This window comes from Halyomorpha halys, unplaced genomic scaffold (genome assembly GCF_000696795.3).
Source record: "Halyomorpha halys isolate HHAL.00 unplaced genomic scaffold, Hhal_1.1 Scaffold22.1, whole genome shotgun sequence".
NCBI classification, from domain to species: Eukaryota; Metazoa; Arthropoda; class Insecta; order Hemiptera; family Pentatomidae; genus Halyomorpha; species Halyomorpha halys.
In genome coordinates, this window is record NW_027104816.1 from 390171 (window position 1) to 407676 (window position 17506).

Genomic DNA, 17506 nt, shown 5'->3' on the forward strand with positions numbered 1-17506 from the left:
GGCAGGTGTGGAGAAGGCTTGTTCAGGCTGCCAAAGATCTACAAGATGGGCAGAGCCGACCTAAAAAAAAAGTGGGGCGAAACGTTGGCAAATAAATAGTTATTAACCATTTTTGTTTTCTTTTTATCACACCCCGACCATCTCCTTCATCAATTATTTATATATGTGTTTGTATATATATATTGATAATTTCAAAATCTCAAGGAGCGGATCCCTAAAATGTTTATAAACACTGAATCAACGGGTAAATGTTAGAGGAGGTAGACTGAAATATAGATGGGAGGATTGCGTTAAAACTAATTTCGTAGAATTGGGTTTGGAGGGGCATAACTGGATGTATGTATGTAGAGACAATTGGTGATATTGGTGGTATCGAAATCGTTAGGCCTTTATTTTTATTATTATTATTATTATTTATGATTCTACAATACTGAAGCATTGTACATAGTTAAGAATTTCTTTTGCATTAAACTATACTTACCTATTATCAATTAGCAAAATGATAATATGAGGAGGAGATGGTTGGGGGTTGCGGTCAAAATATAACAAGTTGAATACATAAACACAAATAAGTTGAAGTAACTTATTTATATTTTAGTTTCTGTATTCATTGGTTGTTATCTTGTTCTGTTCTTAGCCCTGATGAAGGCAAGAAATTCTGGCCGAAACGTTGGCACGATTAAATAAGTTATTTCATATCTCTCATGATTAGCAAAATGATAAGATAAACATGTAAGGCCCACCAGGCCAATCTAGTAATATAGAAATAAATAATAAATTCAAGAATTTGAAATAAGACATAGTAAAACTGAATATAGATATTTTAGGACCAACAAAGTAATAGGGTATGTTAGCTTTCAGTCAATGTCAATAGTCTCTAAATTAAGAGTTTAAAAAGAATAAAATATTATATATAGGTGGAAGGTCACAGGTCGGAAGTAAATCGTCCTAGCTTTTAACTTAGATCTTGATAATTCTCCTAAAAATAATGGTTGTGTAGTGAGAGGGAGCAAGCGACCGCTACTCACCAGAGCGCTCCACCTCGAGCGTCACCGAAGCTCCCAAATTTACTTAATACTTCATTTTGTAAAAACACATTGTCATTTTTGTATATTAATGGTTTCTGTACATAATATTTAGAAATATCTGTACAATGAATAATAAATAATAACAATGCAATGCACGAACCTATCTCAAGCAGACATGTACCGACCGCTTCTCGGTCACAGCCCCATAGACTAGACCTATAAATAAGGGACTATAAATCCCCCAATTCGATCGTAGATCCACATCCTTTCCTGGGTCTAGTCATGCCACAGGTGGCATATACACTGCTTGAGATAGAGAAGTTTATTCCCAATCTATTCTCGCAAAAGTTGTGTTTTTCAGTACGTCCATCTAAGACGATGGCCTATTTCCTCTCCTTCTTTCCAGCAATCTTAGTCCACCGCTTCATCTTGGCAACTAAGATTGTAACCTATTCCTTAATGGTTACACTGGTCCGTCCGCTTCATCTCGGCAACTAAGATAGTAACCTAATCCTTAACGGTTACACTGGTCCGTCCGCTTCATCTCGGCAACCAGTGTAATTTCCCGGCTCTAGTCCGTCCGCTTCATCTCGGCAACTAGAGCTGCACCTAGCCTTATCAGCTTACTGGTCCGTCCGCTTCATCTCGGCAACTAGAGCTGCACCTAGCCTTATCAGCTTACTGGTCCGTCCGCTTCATCTCGGCAACTAGTAAGCTGGCTTCTATCTAGACAGTTCTAGTCCGTCCGCTTCATCTCAGCAACTAGAACTGTTACTCTGCCTCAGACTCTCTTACCCAGACCGCTACCTGCGTCAGTGTCCAGGGCTCATCCTCTGGCAGGGCCGTTCCTAACTTATAATGAATACGCCTTGTCGTGGGCCTTCTGAAAAGAATATATCAGGGTGGAGAAATCGCCTAAGACCAGACAACCCCGACAGTTGTATACAACCACATTATAAAATTTAAATAAAACCACCATAAAATGTTTAATATAATTCATGAGAATACATTATCATTTATACTAAAATGATACTCACTCTATCCCCAGATCAACTTCTGGAATACCACTGAGCATCTGATTGGACAACATCTCTTCTGATCTCAGTGAAGAAGAAATTGTAAGATGGGAGGGTACAGCAAGAAGTGCAGCTTCCTCGGGCGAACAATATTTATTTTTCGATTCATTATCATCATCGTCTGTTTTCCCTTTCCTTTTAGATAACTCAACCTCAATGTATTTCATCCTAATATAATAAGAAGTATTAATTAATAAATAAATTTTTAACAAAGGATTATTTGACAACTGTATTTAAATTGCATTTAATAACTTCACTAATAATAAAATTTAATGGATAAAAGTAAATGAAAACAAACATTTCGTCATCTTCATCTCGTTTATTAGTTTCAGCCGAAAACTGGGTACCTATACCAGTGTCATATGCATCATCTTCTGCTTTTACTTTACCACTTTTTAATGAAGCCATATTTACAAGTCCTCCACTTTTGATTTTAAAAGGGTCACTCTAAAAAGGACATAAAACAAAATTATAGTAAATTGAATAGTTAAAACATTACTGAACTCAATAAAAGTCTTAACTTTTCTGAAAAGTTAAGTTTAATCTGTCCTGAAAAGAATTTTACCAAGATGAACTATAAACTAAAGTAAAATAATATTGTTAAGAAATGACAAATCACTTTTAAGGACATAGTGCAATCAAGCAAGTGAGAAGCATAGTAGAACAAATGTAAGGAGGAGAGGTGAAATTATTAACAGAGATGGAACAAACTGGATTGACAAGGGCAGAGACGGAGAGTGCTGGTTCAAAATTGTTTTGAAATTTGAAAGACTCATTTTATTACTTTACTAGAAAATTCGGTTTTAATTTAAGATTCTATTATAAACAAATTTAATCACTTTTATGCTTTATACTTTTATAAGTGCTGTTTATTTTATCTTATATTCTATTAAATTGGATATATTAATTAATTTGTATGATATTTGTACTTCCGTAGTTGTGATTTTGGAGCTGAACTCCACTGCATCTCCTCTAAGAGAGACTTTCATCAGTGATAACATGAATAAAGTTATATTATATTATTCATATTGGGAAAAAATAGTTGACTGTATGAAGTAGATTGGAGGAAGATAGTCCAGGTGGCGGTCAATAAAGGTATCAAAATAGTAATAGGAAAACTATTTATTGTTAACCAACGTTTGGCCCTACTTTGCGGGGCTTCGTCAGGGCTGTAAGAATGAAGTTCTGCTACCAACCTCAGTAGGTACTAACAACCTATCAACACAAACTTTGTTTTAACAACCTTCACTAACATATTATACAGTAGAGAAAGAATACTCACAATTAAAACTTCTTCATCTCTGGATACCTTTTCACCAAGTGTCAATGTAAGTACACTAACACCACGAGGACGATCTCTTAGCTTTTGAATGGTTTTCATTTCTTCAAGTTTTTCTCTAGAATTAAAAAAAAAAAAAATCAATACTATTGAAAATGGAAATTATTCATAAAATTATTATAATGAGTACTTACTTAATTTGATCCTCTTCGCCATCATCTCCAAAACTATCATCTGATATGTTTTTCCTACGAAATGATTTATTATTTTTCGACTTAGGCTTCTTTATTTTTATAACTGTATTTTCTTCGGTTTTCGGCATATTCATCAACAAACTTATATAATATTAAACAGCTATACGCATCTAAATATCTAATCTCAAAGCAGTTACAAACTATTACAAAATTATAGAGCTTAATTTTAAAAAAAAGTTTATTAAATTGTTGACACTGTAGGTAACCTTCTCTAGGTTTACAAATATCACCCAAAGAGGTTCACTGTTAATTAGAAGCTAATAAGGTGTAAAATTGTGTTGTAATATATTGTAATAATTGTTTAATTAAATTGCTCACTTGAAAAGTTACTGTTTTATACTAATTAGCAGCTTAGACAAACAAAGACAGCTTAGTATTTTCGTCGCCCATGATGCTGCCGTTAATCCGTGATTTTCAGTTTTTACTGAGAATTAGTGGTTGACCAACTATCATATCCGTTTGGTGAAGATGACGTGAACAGTAAAATTTGGTGTAGTTAGTTATTGGGCCGATGGGTAATCGTACGAGAGGTAGAGGAGCTTAGGTAAGAGGATTATGTGAAGTTTGATCTGGTAGATTCGGGTTTTGGGAGGCGTTACTAGCCAGGTAGTGGAGGTATAAAGAGAGCGATTAGTAGTAGTTGTTGGGTGCCTTCTTCTACAGTATGGAGCTTCATTATAGTATAATCCGTTACATGAACTCCAAGAAAGCTCCTTGAATCTGTGCGTAAAAAATTACAGAAAGTAAATTAATGTATTGCCAAAAGAGTCTTGACTCTCTTTTGGGTCTTTATATCTCACCAAATATCAATGTTCAGTGATGTCAACTTAACTCACTGTTGAAGTAGATTTTCAGGTATATTCAGACCCTTTTGGTTTTAGTACTAGGGAGAGATTCTAGACCGGCAAGTGGACCTTTTTGGCATTCCCAGAGGACTATTATGAACAGTGTTTCCCAAAGGGTAAGCCAGGGGTTTCTTTCTCAAAATATAACTAAAGAAATTTTTTAAAAATGGAAGTTTAAATATTCAACAGTTTTGCAACGTGTGTGCAAGTTGTGGCACAATTTTTTTTTTAGCTTGACAAAGGTGATGCGATATTTTTTTAACCCAAGAAGGGTGCCGCGGCGGAAAACATCAGGGAACGACTGACTTATAGCTTACTACTTCGTACTGACTTAAGTGGAATTGTCAAGATTCATTTCTCGCGACTATGATCAATGGACATTAACTGCTCCAGGTGGAGCTCTACTATACGCCATGTCGAACACAATTTGGAACCCTTACCCTATGGTGTTCGGCCATCACAGCCTTACATTCAAACCAGCTTTAGTGGTGACTAGTGCTGCCCATATTTACCCGATTTTCGCGTATTTTTCATCTTAGCGGGTAATTGCCGAAGATCGGGGATTTCGGGTAAAATGGACATGTAGAACGCTAATGCAGTGTAGCATTATTCCTTCGATAGTTTTTTGTTAGTTAATCATTAGACCCTTTTTTTATTATTAACAAGTTCTTATTTTTCCTTAGATATTAAATTTTAGGAGACAGACGTAGACCATTAGGGGCCTGGGATTGATTTATTGTTGAGGCGTGGGATGAATATAATTTTTGGGCCTTGGGCTGATTTGTTTGTGGGACCTGTGTTGGATTTATATTTACTGCCCGGAATATCATTTTTGGGTCACGGGTTTGATTATTTTTGGGGCCCGAGGTGGATACAATTTTAAGTTTTTGGACGAATATATAGGAACAATGTTTTCCCGCCTATCGTCATCACATTTGATATGATTAATATTTTGTGACATTTCACTGTCTAGGCATTTACGTATAACAGTTAATGCGACTGATAGTCAACTGACATTACTTGTAATATTAACGATCACGTCGTACCCATTTTGACATTTCATAACAGTTTTAAACAATACTTTCGGGATTTGCTTGAGAGTTGGTTGTACTATCAAATACTTGTACATGGGGACAAGTAACTGTCACATGTATACGCCTTGAGAATTATAGTATATCTCACAACTTGAATTTTCAATTACAAATTAATTTTCTAATAAGGACAATAATAGGATAATTTATGTTTGGGTTGTTAGCAACACTGGTGAGAGGACTTTAGTCATCTGGTAACGTTGATTATAACCTGCGCAGTATTGTTAAATATTCCAATAAATTTTGTTAATCTTTGTTTTTGTTAATATTGATACATTATTATGCCACCCCTGCTTACTTCTGCGGGTGATAAATCAAAGGAACTTCCCGATGAAAATTTATGGTATCTATTATTTTAATGTTTAACGATTTTTGATCATATCAAATAGTTGTTTTAGATGATTGTTAAATTTGAAGTCACTTATTTACATATTATGTATCTATGTTTTATGAACATTAATGGTTTTAATATATTAAAATTTTGCTTGTAACAGTAGAGAATTATTAGAAAAACCTGTAGACATTTAATCATAATAGTTTAGTAGACAATGGTTTGTTCTTGTGTTTTTTTTTTCCTGTCAATAAGATTTATCTTATGCGAGAATCAATAATATGGCGAGAAGTTCAAAATTGTGAAGTGAGGTTGTTATTTTTGTACAAGAAGTTTAGTTTTCGATGATTCTTAAGTAAAAATTCAGTTTCTGGCCCAAGCTTTGTCTGTCCAACTTCACCTGAGTCAGATACATCTAATTTATGTTTATATGACTTTTTGAGCTGTGTAAGTTTGTTGTGACAGGATACAATTTTTGTTAAACTGGAGAAATATTTTGAAGTTTGTCTTTTTGGTTGTATCTGCTTTTATATTTATATGTTATATGAATGTTTAGAGCTTAATATAAATCTTTTAATGATTTAGAACATGGAATATGAGCTACATTTTAGCATAGCACATATTCAACGATAATACATGTTATCAATGTGATAAGGGGATGTGTATTATATTATTTCTGGTTGGTTTTTATTATTATTATTTTGTTGAGCTGTTTAATTAGAAATAAACAGATTATTTATATTGGTTACTTACAGGAATCTTGTGCCAGATAGAGGAGTTCAATTTGAGGTAGTTTTCAATTTAAATTGTGTATAGGATTGTATACACATGTATTGTGTTGATGATGAATTAAATGCTATGGTCTTTTTTGGATCTTGAACGCCTTGTTTTTGATGTCTATAAAGAATCCCAATTGATGAACATTGGCATTGTATTCTTTTAAAATAAATGGTTTATCTATTAGGATTTTTTTATTTTAAATTCTTGTCACAATGAGTATAGATTCATTTCAATAGATGTTAATAATTAGAAATTTATTCAATAAACTTCAACTTAGTCTTTTGGGTTTCAATGGCTTGTTACATTTTACAAAATTAATAATTGCTTTGTGAAAATAAAGTTTTGATTTCGATAACACCAATCGTTCTCCACACACATCCACACCCCTCAAGCCAAACCCAAATCTACTAAATCAGTTTTGACTCAATACTCTCATCTACGTTTTGGTTTACCCCTTGGACGTCTACCCGTCGGTTCAGTTTTTATTAACATTTTAGGGATTCGTTTGTTGATAAGTCCCACAACTTTAAACCCACATTTTATTCACTGCAATGCTAGAACCTAAATTATATTTACCATGTGGAGTTCCATCAATTCAACATTTTTCTAGACTTATCTTAACCTTAATTTTGCGTTCTATAGTAATATATCTCTGAAAATGGTTTCTCTGCTGACATTTTTTACTATCTTGGTTCTTATATTATTATATTTATAATGAACTGCCTTTCTTCCTGCGTTTTCAGTACATTGGTATTCTGAAACTATCTTTTCTTTTTTCTTTCAATTGGAAATGAAAATTATAACTTTGTTACTAGCAGTAATGTGAAATAGGTGATATGTTTGATGTTATAATTTAATCACTTATTATTTTGAAATGATGTCATGGACAGTTTTTAATTTATTCTTTTGATTAAGGACATCCATTCTCGGTGAAGTTCAAACTAAAGGAAGCAACAAGCTACCTTCTAACAAATCCATTTTAGTTCTTGGTAAGTATCTATGTTCATTTTAGTATTAGTAGTTAGATATATAAAATTTGTGATTTTACAGGATTATTGAAATTTGTCTTGTTTTTAAATTTATGTGAAGATTATTAATTCATTATAATTGATCTTATTTTCGAGGAGAGTAATGTTTTCTGCGTTGTAAGGAAAATGATAATAATTTTATTTGAATTTCATATCCTGAAGAAGAATACATAAAATATTATCGTTGTAACAATATTTCTTATGTGATTCAATCTAAGTTGCAGAATCATTTTATAAAAATTTTTGTGAAAGAAAATTATAATTAAACATGATAATATCAACAAAATTTATTATTATTTTTTTTACCGTATTTATTGCCAACTCTTTGACTTAAATGAAAACAATGAGTACCATTTTTGTACAAATTTTTGTTTCATATGTGGTTCATTGGCCTTAAAATTTATATTCTACTTAGTAACACATCTTAAAAATTAAAATTAATTTGTTATTGAAGCTCTTCTGAAATAAAAATTAATTGTTATTTCCATTCCTTGCTGGGAATCATGTATAGTTCCAACTAAACCACATTCACTGGTTGTGCAAACTCAGTTTTAGAATTTTTTCTGTTAACATGAAGTATTATAATATATCAATTTGCTTAGTTAAATATAACATATCATAGACATGTGTCTTTTGCTATGCAGTTTCAATGGAAGTATTTCGTTGTTAGAAAATAGAAGAAAGTTTTTTGACTCTGAACTTAAATTTTTATTATAAAAAATCATATTTTGTTATGTGCTCATTATTTTTCATAAGTTTATGCTTGTTTAGAATTTTAATTAATATTAAAAGAAAAAAGAAAGAAAGTCTGGTTACTATATTGTAGTAGTGTTTTTTATTGGTCTCAATTATAAATTTTCTTTTTAGGTGATAATGAATCTGGAAAAACCACCCTCATTGCAAAACTTCAAGGAGTAGAAGATCCAAAAAAAGGTTCTGGCCTAGAATACGCCTATATAGACGTTAGGGATGAGTATAGAGATGGTAAGTTTATGTATAAAATGTTATACATAAAATAAAATTAAGTTTATTCCTCCATAATTACTTCCTTCGCAAAGCTGATCACAAAATTTTTTTGACTTTCACATTTCAACCTGAAGTTACATTAGATTTTTATGTAACACACATAAATAAATATGTTGTATTGCTTTCCGGTATGCATTACAAAGCCGAAATAGCTGAAGATTATTCACAAATGAAGCCAATGATCATTGCTCACTATAACAAAACAAAGGGAGCAGTTGACAAAATGTTCAGGCAATATACTTGCAAGAAACAAACCAGCAGATGGCCAATGGTTTTAATTATGAACCGGATCAATATAGCACCTGTAAATGATTTTTTTTCTGTGGGAAAACACTCACCCAGAGTGGAAATGAGGTTACAAAAAAGGCATTAGTTTCTGCTGATTCTAAGTAAAATATTAATTGAACCAGCCATAACGAGAAGATTGAACTAAACATTGAGTCCAAAAAGAGTTTAGAAATGATAAAGAAATTCTTGGAAACCATTGATGATAAGAATTTTGTTGGCGAGGATATTGACGTGGAAGAAGCAGAAGACTCAGAACCAGGAGCACATCAGGAAATCCTGTTAGTGAAGTCCACAGATCACAAAAAAATAGTCTGTATCAATCATGAATGACTTGATCTTCTCTACAATCATGTTGGACGAGACAGAATGGTATTTTATGTTATGTTATATGACAAGATTGGAATAATAAATTATTTTTTTCTTTCTGAATATTTTAAAAACCTCATCCTTATATCCATTTTGCCGTTTATTCTTACTAACCAGATGGAATATTAATACTAGAATTAATGAAATAACTGAGAAACGTAAAAATTATATTCTTGAAGAAGTTTGTCGGGGGGTGCGGTCAGCAAAGAACAACATAAATAAACAAAACCATATTTATTTTATGCCGACGTTTCGACCTGAGTTTCAGGTCTTCATCAGGGGTTGTGGCGTAGAGGGAAGATTAGTAACTGACTCAACGCAGTCAGTGACCTGAAACTCAGATCGAAACGTCGGCATAAAATAAATAAATATGGTTTTGTTTATTTATGTTGTTCTTTGCTGACTGCACCCCCCCCCCCCCCGACATTAATCTACGCAATCAAGCATTAATCTACGGTCAACTATCTACACCTCATTAAAAATTATATTGAGGTCCTGAAAAGACTCCTGCACTATTATGAGTTTGTTTCAGACCAGGGTATTACAAAGGTTAAAAGACAATATCTCCTTCTTGATACATTTATCCCTAAAATAAACATTCTGTTATCATCTTGATAATTTATGTTTTTTACATTTTCCTTCTTTATTACGGAAATAAAAATTTTATGTTATTATATCTTAATTTTCAGATCATACAAGATTAGGCGTGTGGGTATTAGATGGACATCCTATGTATAAACAGCTACTGAAATTTGCTCTTCCTGCTGAATCTATTCCCAATACTTTAGTAATGTTCGTTGCTTCTATGACTACTCCTTGGGCCATTCTCGATCAACTTCAAAGTTGGGTCGCAGTGCTTCACGATTACATAGATTCTCTTAGAATTCCAGCTGAAACTTTGCAAGAATATCGACAGAAAAGTAAGTGCTATTATTTAAATTCATAAGTGAAGTTATTAAAACGTAGTTTTTGCTATTGCTTCTGTTGTTTTTTTAGAATTTTAATGTACTTTTTAGTGTGATTAAACGGTAGCTATAAATACCCCATAGTTGTAGCTAGAGTTTTCTGGACACCACTCCATTTAGGGCAGTTACATTTAATGCTTTTTAATCACATGGATTTGAGTTAATGCTAAAATTGCACTGTAGTGTCTACATTTAAATCACTTCATTCACTATTAGATTTCTTCATTACTTTATTACTTATTCAGTGTAACCTATATAATTGTGATCTCAAGGGACCTAGGATTTTCTATTACTTAAAGAGGATTTTCATTTACCCAGTTTTCCAAATAGGAAAGCTCAAAGTAATAGTTGTCTTATTTTAGAGGTTCCCGCTAAGAGAGGTTGAAATGAACAACATTGATAAGGAGTACCTATTTTATTTTTATGTTTTAGCCTGAATTTCAGGACCAAATACCAACAAGATAGCAATCATGTTAAATAAAAATAAAACAGTGTATCAAGAAAAATATGATATAAAACAATTTGAAAATGTAAAAAAAAAAATATTAGAAAATTAGACGGGTAAGAATATATTATAAATAACAAATTTAATTTTTTTACTATTATTTACTTTATTTTTTAAGTAAAACGTCTTCACCAACATTCTACTACTCAAGAAAAAAAATTATATGGAAGTAAATTGATTATGTGGGAGCGCGGGTAGCCCTGGGGTAAGGTGTGTGGCCACTAACTCCAAAAACCCGAGTTCGAATCTGGCTGGGCAGAAAATTTTTTTCTGTTACACAGCCGTGAGTCAACTCCTGTGGGTTCTTGGAGCCCTTCTGGGGTCCACCCAGCCTCTTTAATTGGGTAAAAATCAGGTGGTTGAGTGTGATTCTGACCAAATCCACAACCGTTGGTCTAGTAACAGTACTTCCTTACAATGGCCCTTCATGGGTTGTAGCGATACCAATTTTAATTTTTTATTTTTAAATTGATTATGTAGTGCAAATGAAACAGAAATGGTGGGGCGGCAGGGGGGGAGGTAATACTGTTTGGTTCAAGCAGGAAAATTTTTATAATGTAATAGAAGAGTAGGCTACACAATACATTTAGAATGCTGAACTAAGGGAACTGCACCAGTTAAATATAATTCAAGTTATAGCATTGGAGCAAATAAGATGGGCCTGTAAGGTTGTAGGGCTTAGTAACGAGCGGATCCCTAAAATGCTAATAAACACTGAATCGATGGGTTTGTTTGAGGAGGTAGACTGAAACGTAGACAGGAGGATTGCGTTAAAACTGATTTAGTATAATTGAGTTAAGAGGGGCATCACTGGAAGGATGTATGTAGAAAGCGATTAGAGGTATTGACATTGAAACTCCAGGTTCGTTAGGCCATTATTATTATTAAATTATATCACTTCCAGAAGTTTTACTTCTGTCAGCTAGTGCCATGATTTTTTTTTCTTTTATAGTTTTTATCATTTTTTCTGATATTTTTCTTGTTAAACTGTTTTATTTTAGTTTTAGCATGGTTGTTGTCTTGTTTGTACTTAGCCAAGCAGAAGTCCTTAAATTCAGGATAAAACGTTGCCAGAATAGAATAAGTACCACTTAGTAGTGTTCTTTACTGTGCTCTTTTTTTTATATATTTCTTTTCTTTACTGTACTCTTATCTTTGTTCTGTACTCCCCTCCTCGCCCTATCCCCTTCTCCTCCCCCCTTCCTTAACCACCTTTTCCTTATATTAATTAATATAGATCAAGTTGTAATGACATTGTACAAATTTTAGATATGATTTTTTTTCTATACTGCTTTGAAAATGTGAAGTTTTATTATTCCTTACATAAATATTGCTTTCAGTTGTTAAAAGGTGGCAAGAATATGTTGATCAGACAGATGATCCTGATCTGAATGTTAGTAGAACTTCTCGAAATTTAGAAGAAGAGGGTGATGATTTGCCTTTGTCCGAAGGTGTTCTTACCTCTAATCTTGGATTAGACGTTGTTGTTGTCATTACTAAGGTAAATAATAAAGAATATAAACAAATGTCAAATATTTAACATTACTTATAATAATCTGTTAAATTAGTTTACTTATTAGGAATGGTATACTTTATGTCTAAATTATATTAATGGACTGTTAAAATGTGAAGCAAATGATTAGAAAGTTAATTATTTTCAACCTGATAAAATGTTTTCATTATTCTATTTCTTATTTAATAAATTTATCCATTCTTTTTATGCTTGCAGACAGATTACATGTCCACTTTGGAAAAAGAAAACGACTATAGAGATGAACATTTCGATTTTATTCAACAATGGGTTCGAAGGTTTTGTTTACAGTATGGAGCCGGTTTGTTTTATACTTCTGCTAAAGAAGATAAAAATTGTGACTTACTCTACAAATACTTAACGCATCGTCTCTACTCTCTTCCATTCCGCACACCTGCTTTAGTTGTTGAAAAAGAAGCATTATTAGTGTAAGTTGTGAAGTTTTACTTATTTTTTATGTCTTATTATATTAAATTTAATTATGAATGTTTTTTTTTTTTTTAGACCCTCAGGATGGGACAGCATGAAAAAAATTAGTATAGTTTGTGAAAACCTTCAAAGTATGAAACCTGATGATTATTACAGAGATGTTATTGCACCTCCAGCTTCAAGAAAGGTAATCATTTTGTTCTAATTTCTCATCGAGAGTTATTTAACTTTCAATAAATGTTTTTTTTCTTACATGTTGTATATTTCGTTATGTGTTTAATATATATATTTATATATTTTGAATGGTTTGAGGGCATGATTGGATTAATGTTCTGTGTACCAATTTAGGAAAATAAGAATTTTTACTGAAAAGAATATTTTAAATACTCCTTTCTATTTAGTATCCTTGTTCAATTCTTAAGAACATTAAATTGTAATTTTTTTGGAGGTTTGCACTGTTTGGGACAGATCACATGGTGGATGTGGATCCCAAGCAGTGCGAGCTGGTCAATCCCTTAAGTCTATTAAGATTCTTGGAATCTTCAAAACTTAGGCTCTAGGCCTTATCGGGCGCAGTGCTTCTGTGACAATTAAAAAAAAAAAAATCGTTTATAGAAGTTAAAAATTGATTTTTCTAAAATTGAAAAAAAAAAAATATATTAAATTCAATTTTCCTTAGATTGATGTTTATTGCATGACACTTACATGTTTCTTTGAATGTGTTAACCACAAGAACAACCCGTCTGATTCAAGAACCTGCTTTTATGTTAGATATACCATTTATCAAGGAATACTTTAGGTTACATTGCATCACACCACGACCAATAGATTACTGTGTAATAAGAAGTTTGTGTTAGAACAAGGTGGTAATCTTTCCATAACAATTCTTATGAGGCTGGAATTTTTAAAGGCTACTCTTCTAAGACTTTAGATGTATATTAAGGTTGGGTTTGAAAAAATACTTATTATAAGTGGCTTAAAATTAATGTTATTTAAAAAAATAATATAGTTTTTCGAAATAAGTCGAAAATCAGAAGTCTCCTGAATTATTATTGCTGCTCATTCAAAAGATTGTTGAATTCTCTACCAGACAAAAAAACATAATCTAAATTGGACCAATATTTGCTAAGTTACTGGATATTGTACCTTGGAACCATGATTATTGTTAAAATATTCTATCTAACTTATGTAAACCCTTTATATCTATATTAATACTATTATACAAAGCTTTATAAAATTTCAACAGCTTTTAACAACAGTTATAAAATTTCTTAATTGACAAAGTACATCTAATCTCTATATTAAAAATACATCTAATTATCCTATATTTCTTTATCTATTAATGTCCTAATTTTCCCTTAAGTATAATTTTGAGGTTTGACATTTAACCCTTGGTCTACTCTTTGGATATTAATCCGAAGATTCTCCTGAATTTATTTGGCTGACTTGATTAGACTGTTTCCTCTAGTATCCTTTAAATTATGCTCCTTTAGAATTAGTTCTTATGTCCATTCTCCTCTTGAATTTCCCCCTAGACGGAAAAATTCCCTGTTGAATGGGCGATTAATTTATTTTTAAAAGGTTTGTGCAGTCTGGTCAAGAATTAATTATTTCCGCCTTTATTGGAGGAGTGAAAGTAAATAATGACCCCACAGAGCTCAGCTAGTAATAAATAAAAATAATATGTAATAAGTCGTATCATTACTGGAGTTTATTTTTGGAATTTTAGTAAATAAGAAATCCAAACTTTATTTAATACAAAATCACTTTTTTTTTTTTTTTTTTTTTTTTACTTTCATTATTCGTAAGGTACATTGTGCCATAATAAAGTTGTTTTTGTTTTTTCAATTAGTATTGAATTGAAACTTAAGCATTTTATTGAAGGAAAAAAAAGCCATTTTTGGAGACTAAAATGATTATGATTAGTATGATAAATCATAATCTAGAAGGCATACTCATCACTGATCTAGAAGGCAATTGCCATTTTGGAGTGTTATACCCTGTCACATTGTATAGATAATGAGTCAAAATATTTATTTATCTATGCCTATGGAAGAATTTATTACTTGTTATTTAATTGAGAGGAATTATAGTTACTGATTAAACTATAATATTTTTCTAGTCTGGCGGTCGTGAAACTGAGGTTGTCGCTGAAGATGAACAAGTTTTCTTGGCAAGAATGCTTTCTCTCCTACAGCAGGGTCACGATAAGCAAACTCCTGCAGTACAGAAAACTGGATCTAGGTTACAAACATGTATGGGCCCTCCAAGTATTACACCCCCGAAAAAGGTAAATATTGCTTGAATTAAGATCTTGTTCTCTTTGTTGAAATTTATCATGCATTTTTGTATTTATTCATAATAATAAATGTTTGTACTAATCTTGCTAACTTGCATTTTTTATTCTTATTATTGACAATTATTGGTAATCTGAGTATCTCGGTAATTCATATTTATACCCTTGACAATAAGAATTATCTGGATTATTAAATTTTCTCTTTGTTAATATTTGATTAATTAATCAATCCTAAAAAGAAAATATTTTACACATTATTTTATGTTATAGTTGGATCCTAGCAAAGTTTCAAGTACAAGTGGAGAAGGCGTATTGGCTAACTTTTTCAATTCTCTCCTTCATAAAAAGCCTGGATCTGCTAGTACATCTCCTAGTTCAGTAAAGACCCCAGGTTCTCCAGGTATTTATTTATAATTTTCCTAAGTAAATAATATATTAATGATTTATTATAACGATTGTTTGAGTGTGGTTTATTTCAATAACACACACAATCTTGATCCCTATATACTCTTAACTTTTATTTTCAGAAGCTCTCCAAAGTTTCGGTCCTCAGGCCACTTTCAAAGAGACAACCTATAATTTTTTTTTGTTTTTATATTAATTACATTGTTTCCTTTACAACATACTGGTATGTTTTACTATTCCTTAAATATTTATGTCATATTCTTTAAAATATTTTCTGCAGGGTAATTGCCCATGTCATATCTTTAAAATAATATCATAACAGTTTCAAACAATGTTTTTAAATTGATTATTTACTTACATAACTTTTTATATTTTAAATCTAAAATTTTTCACATAAATAATTGTCTCTCTTTCCACTTAAAAACAGGTTCTGACCTCCAACCTTCAACAGGTTAGGACTCTGTTATCATCTTATCATTAAAAATAATTTTTTTACATTTAATCAAATTTAATTAACATTCAATTTTAATTTATTTCTTTATAACTTATCATTTCTTAAATCCATAATTACTATATTTTTATTATATATGTATTTTTTTACATTTATATACTCCCTCTCTTTTTTATTTTTTCACATAATCACTCACCTATACATGCTTTTATATGTGTATTTATATTATATATACCTCTGTACAATTCAAGGATTTGAACATTTATCTATTTACCAACTTTTTTTCTCATAATTACATATTTATTTTAGTTAAAATTTCAGAATAATGTTGGTTTAGTCCTTTAGAATTTGATTTGAAATTTACTACATAATTTATATTTTCTTAGATGTAAATTGATTTTAATATCTTTCTTCTAAAATTATTATTTTCTTTATGAATGACCATGACATTTTCAAAAATTCAACCTTGTTTGAAGGTGGGTTCTGTTATAAATGATGTTTGTGAGAGGAAAGAGAGAAAATTATTTATGTAAAAGAGTTTTAGATTTAAAGTTATGTAACTAAATAATCAATTTAAAAACATTATTTGTGAAACTGTTATGATATTATTTTAATATTTAATTTGTTTTAAAGATATGACATGGGCAATAAACCTGCAGAAAAGATTTTAAATTTTTATAGGTTGTCTCCTTGAAAATGGCCTGAGGGCTGAAACGTTGGAGAGTTTCTGAAAATAAAAGTTGAGAGTATATTGGGATAACGATTGTGCGTGTTAATAATTAAGTAAATAAGTTGTTATAAAGGTGAGGTTCTCTCTGTTATTGAGCCACTAATTTACGAATTTGATTGCATGTGTGTCATCCAGTTGCAGACAAATATCCTCATATGTTTGTGATTATTTTTTTAAATTAGAATCACCTATAACTAAATTAATATAATTTATAAATAAATTTTCCCCTAACCTTCAATGCAATTGGAAGAATGTCTGTTTATTAACAATGTTTTTTAAATATTATTATTTGGCATTATGTCTCAAGTTGAGACGTGGGAAAAAATAGTATGATTTTGAATACAAATATGTATATATATGTCAAGGAGAATGACAACAAATTTTTTCATTAAAATTTGAATATAAAATTTCTAATTTTGAAAATTAAGAAAGATTGTCCCCGAAATTTGAAATCTAAAATTTAAATTGTCAAAATTAATAAAGATAAGCCCCAAAATTTGAAATTTAAATTTTTAATTGTCAAAATTAAGAAAGATTAACCCCCTCACCACTTTCTCAGTAACCCTCCACTTCAGAATTTTCCCTTCAATCCATCTGTCTTAACCTTACTATTTACATCCATTGTTGGTTTTATTGCCATCCCTACTGATCATGTTGGTGTCCTTTTAGCCTTAATAAATTTGTTTGTTAAAAGGGTAATTTAACTTTTATTATAATAAATCATTAAGGCTTTTGTCAGATGTGATTTCTGTGTTGCAAAATGATAAAATGTATTGCCTTTTTTTTTTTTTTTTTTTTTTTT

The 17506-nt window shown here is 31.2% G+C and overlaps 2 protein-coding genes across 2 annotated transcripts; one reads left to right on the forward strand and one right to left on the reverse strand.

The window, feature by feature from the left end:
* Positions 1-2065: 2065 nt before the first annotated feature.
* On the reverse strand, positions 2066-3859 carry LOC106682006 (splicing factor C9orf78 homolog; the record flags this gene model as incomplete). The annotated part of the gene is given in 4 exon segments (XM_067045471.1): positions 2066-2272; positions 2403-2551; positions 3387-3501; positions 3578-3859. Coding segments are annotated over 4 exon segments (605 nt in total), but the record flags the coding sequence as incomplete, so codon positions are not given.
* A 1893-nt stretch (positions 3860-5752) lies between these two features.
* Dlic (dynein light intermediate chain) lies at positions 5753-15518 on the forward strand (the record flags this gene model as incomplete). The annotated part of the gene is given in 9 exon segments (XM_067045481.1): positions 5753-5916; positions 7600-7673; positions 8580-8696; positions 10082-10312; positions 12203-12363; positions 12592-12821; positions 12898-13009; positions 14945-15112; positions 15389-15518. Coding segments are annotated over 9 exon segments (1285 nt in total), but the record flags the coding sequence as incomplete, so codon positions are not given.
* Between the last annotated feature and the right edge of the window lie 1988 nt (positions 15519-17506).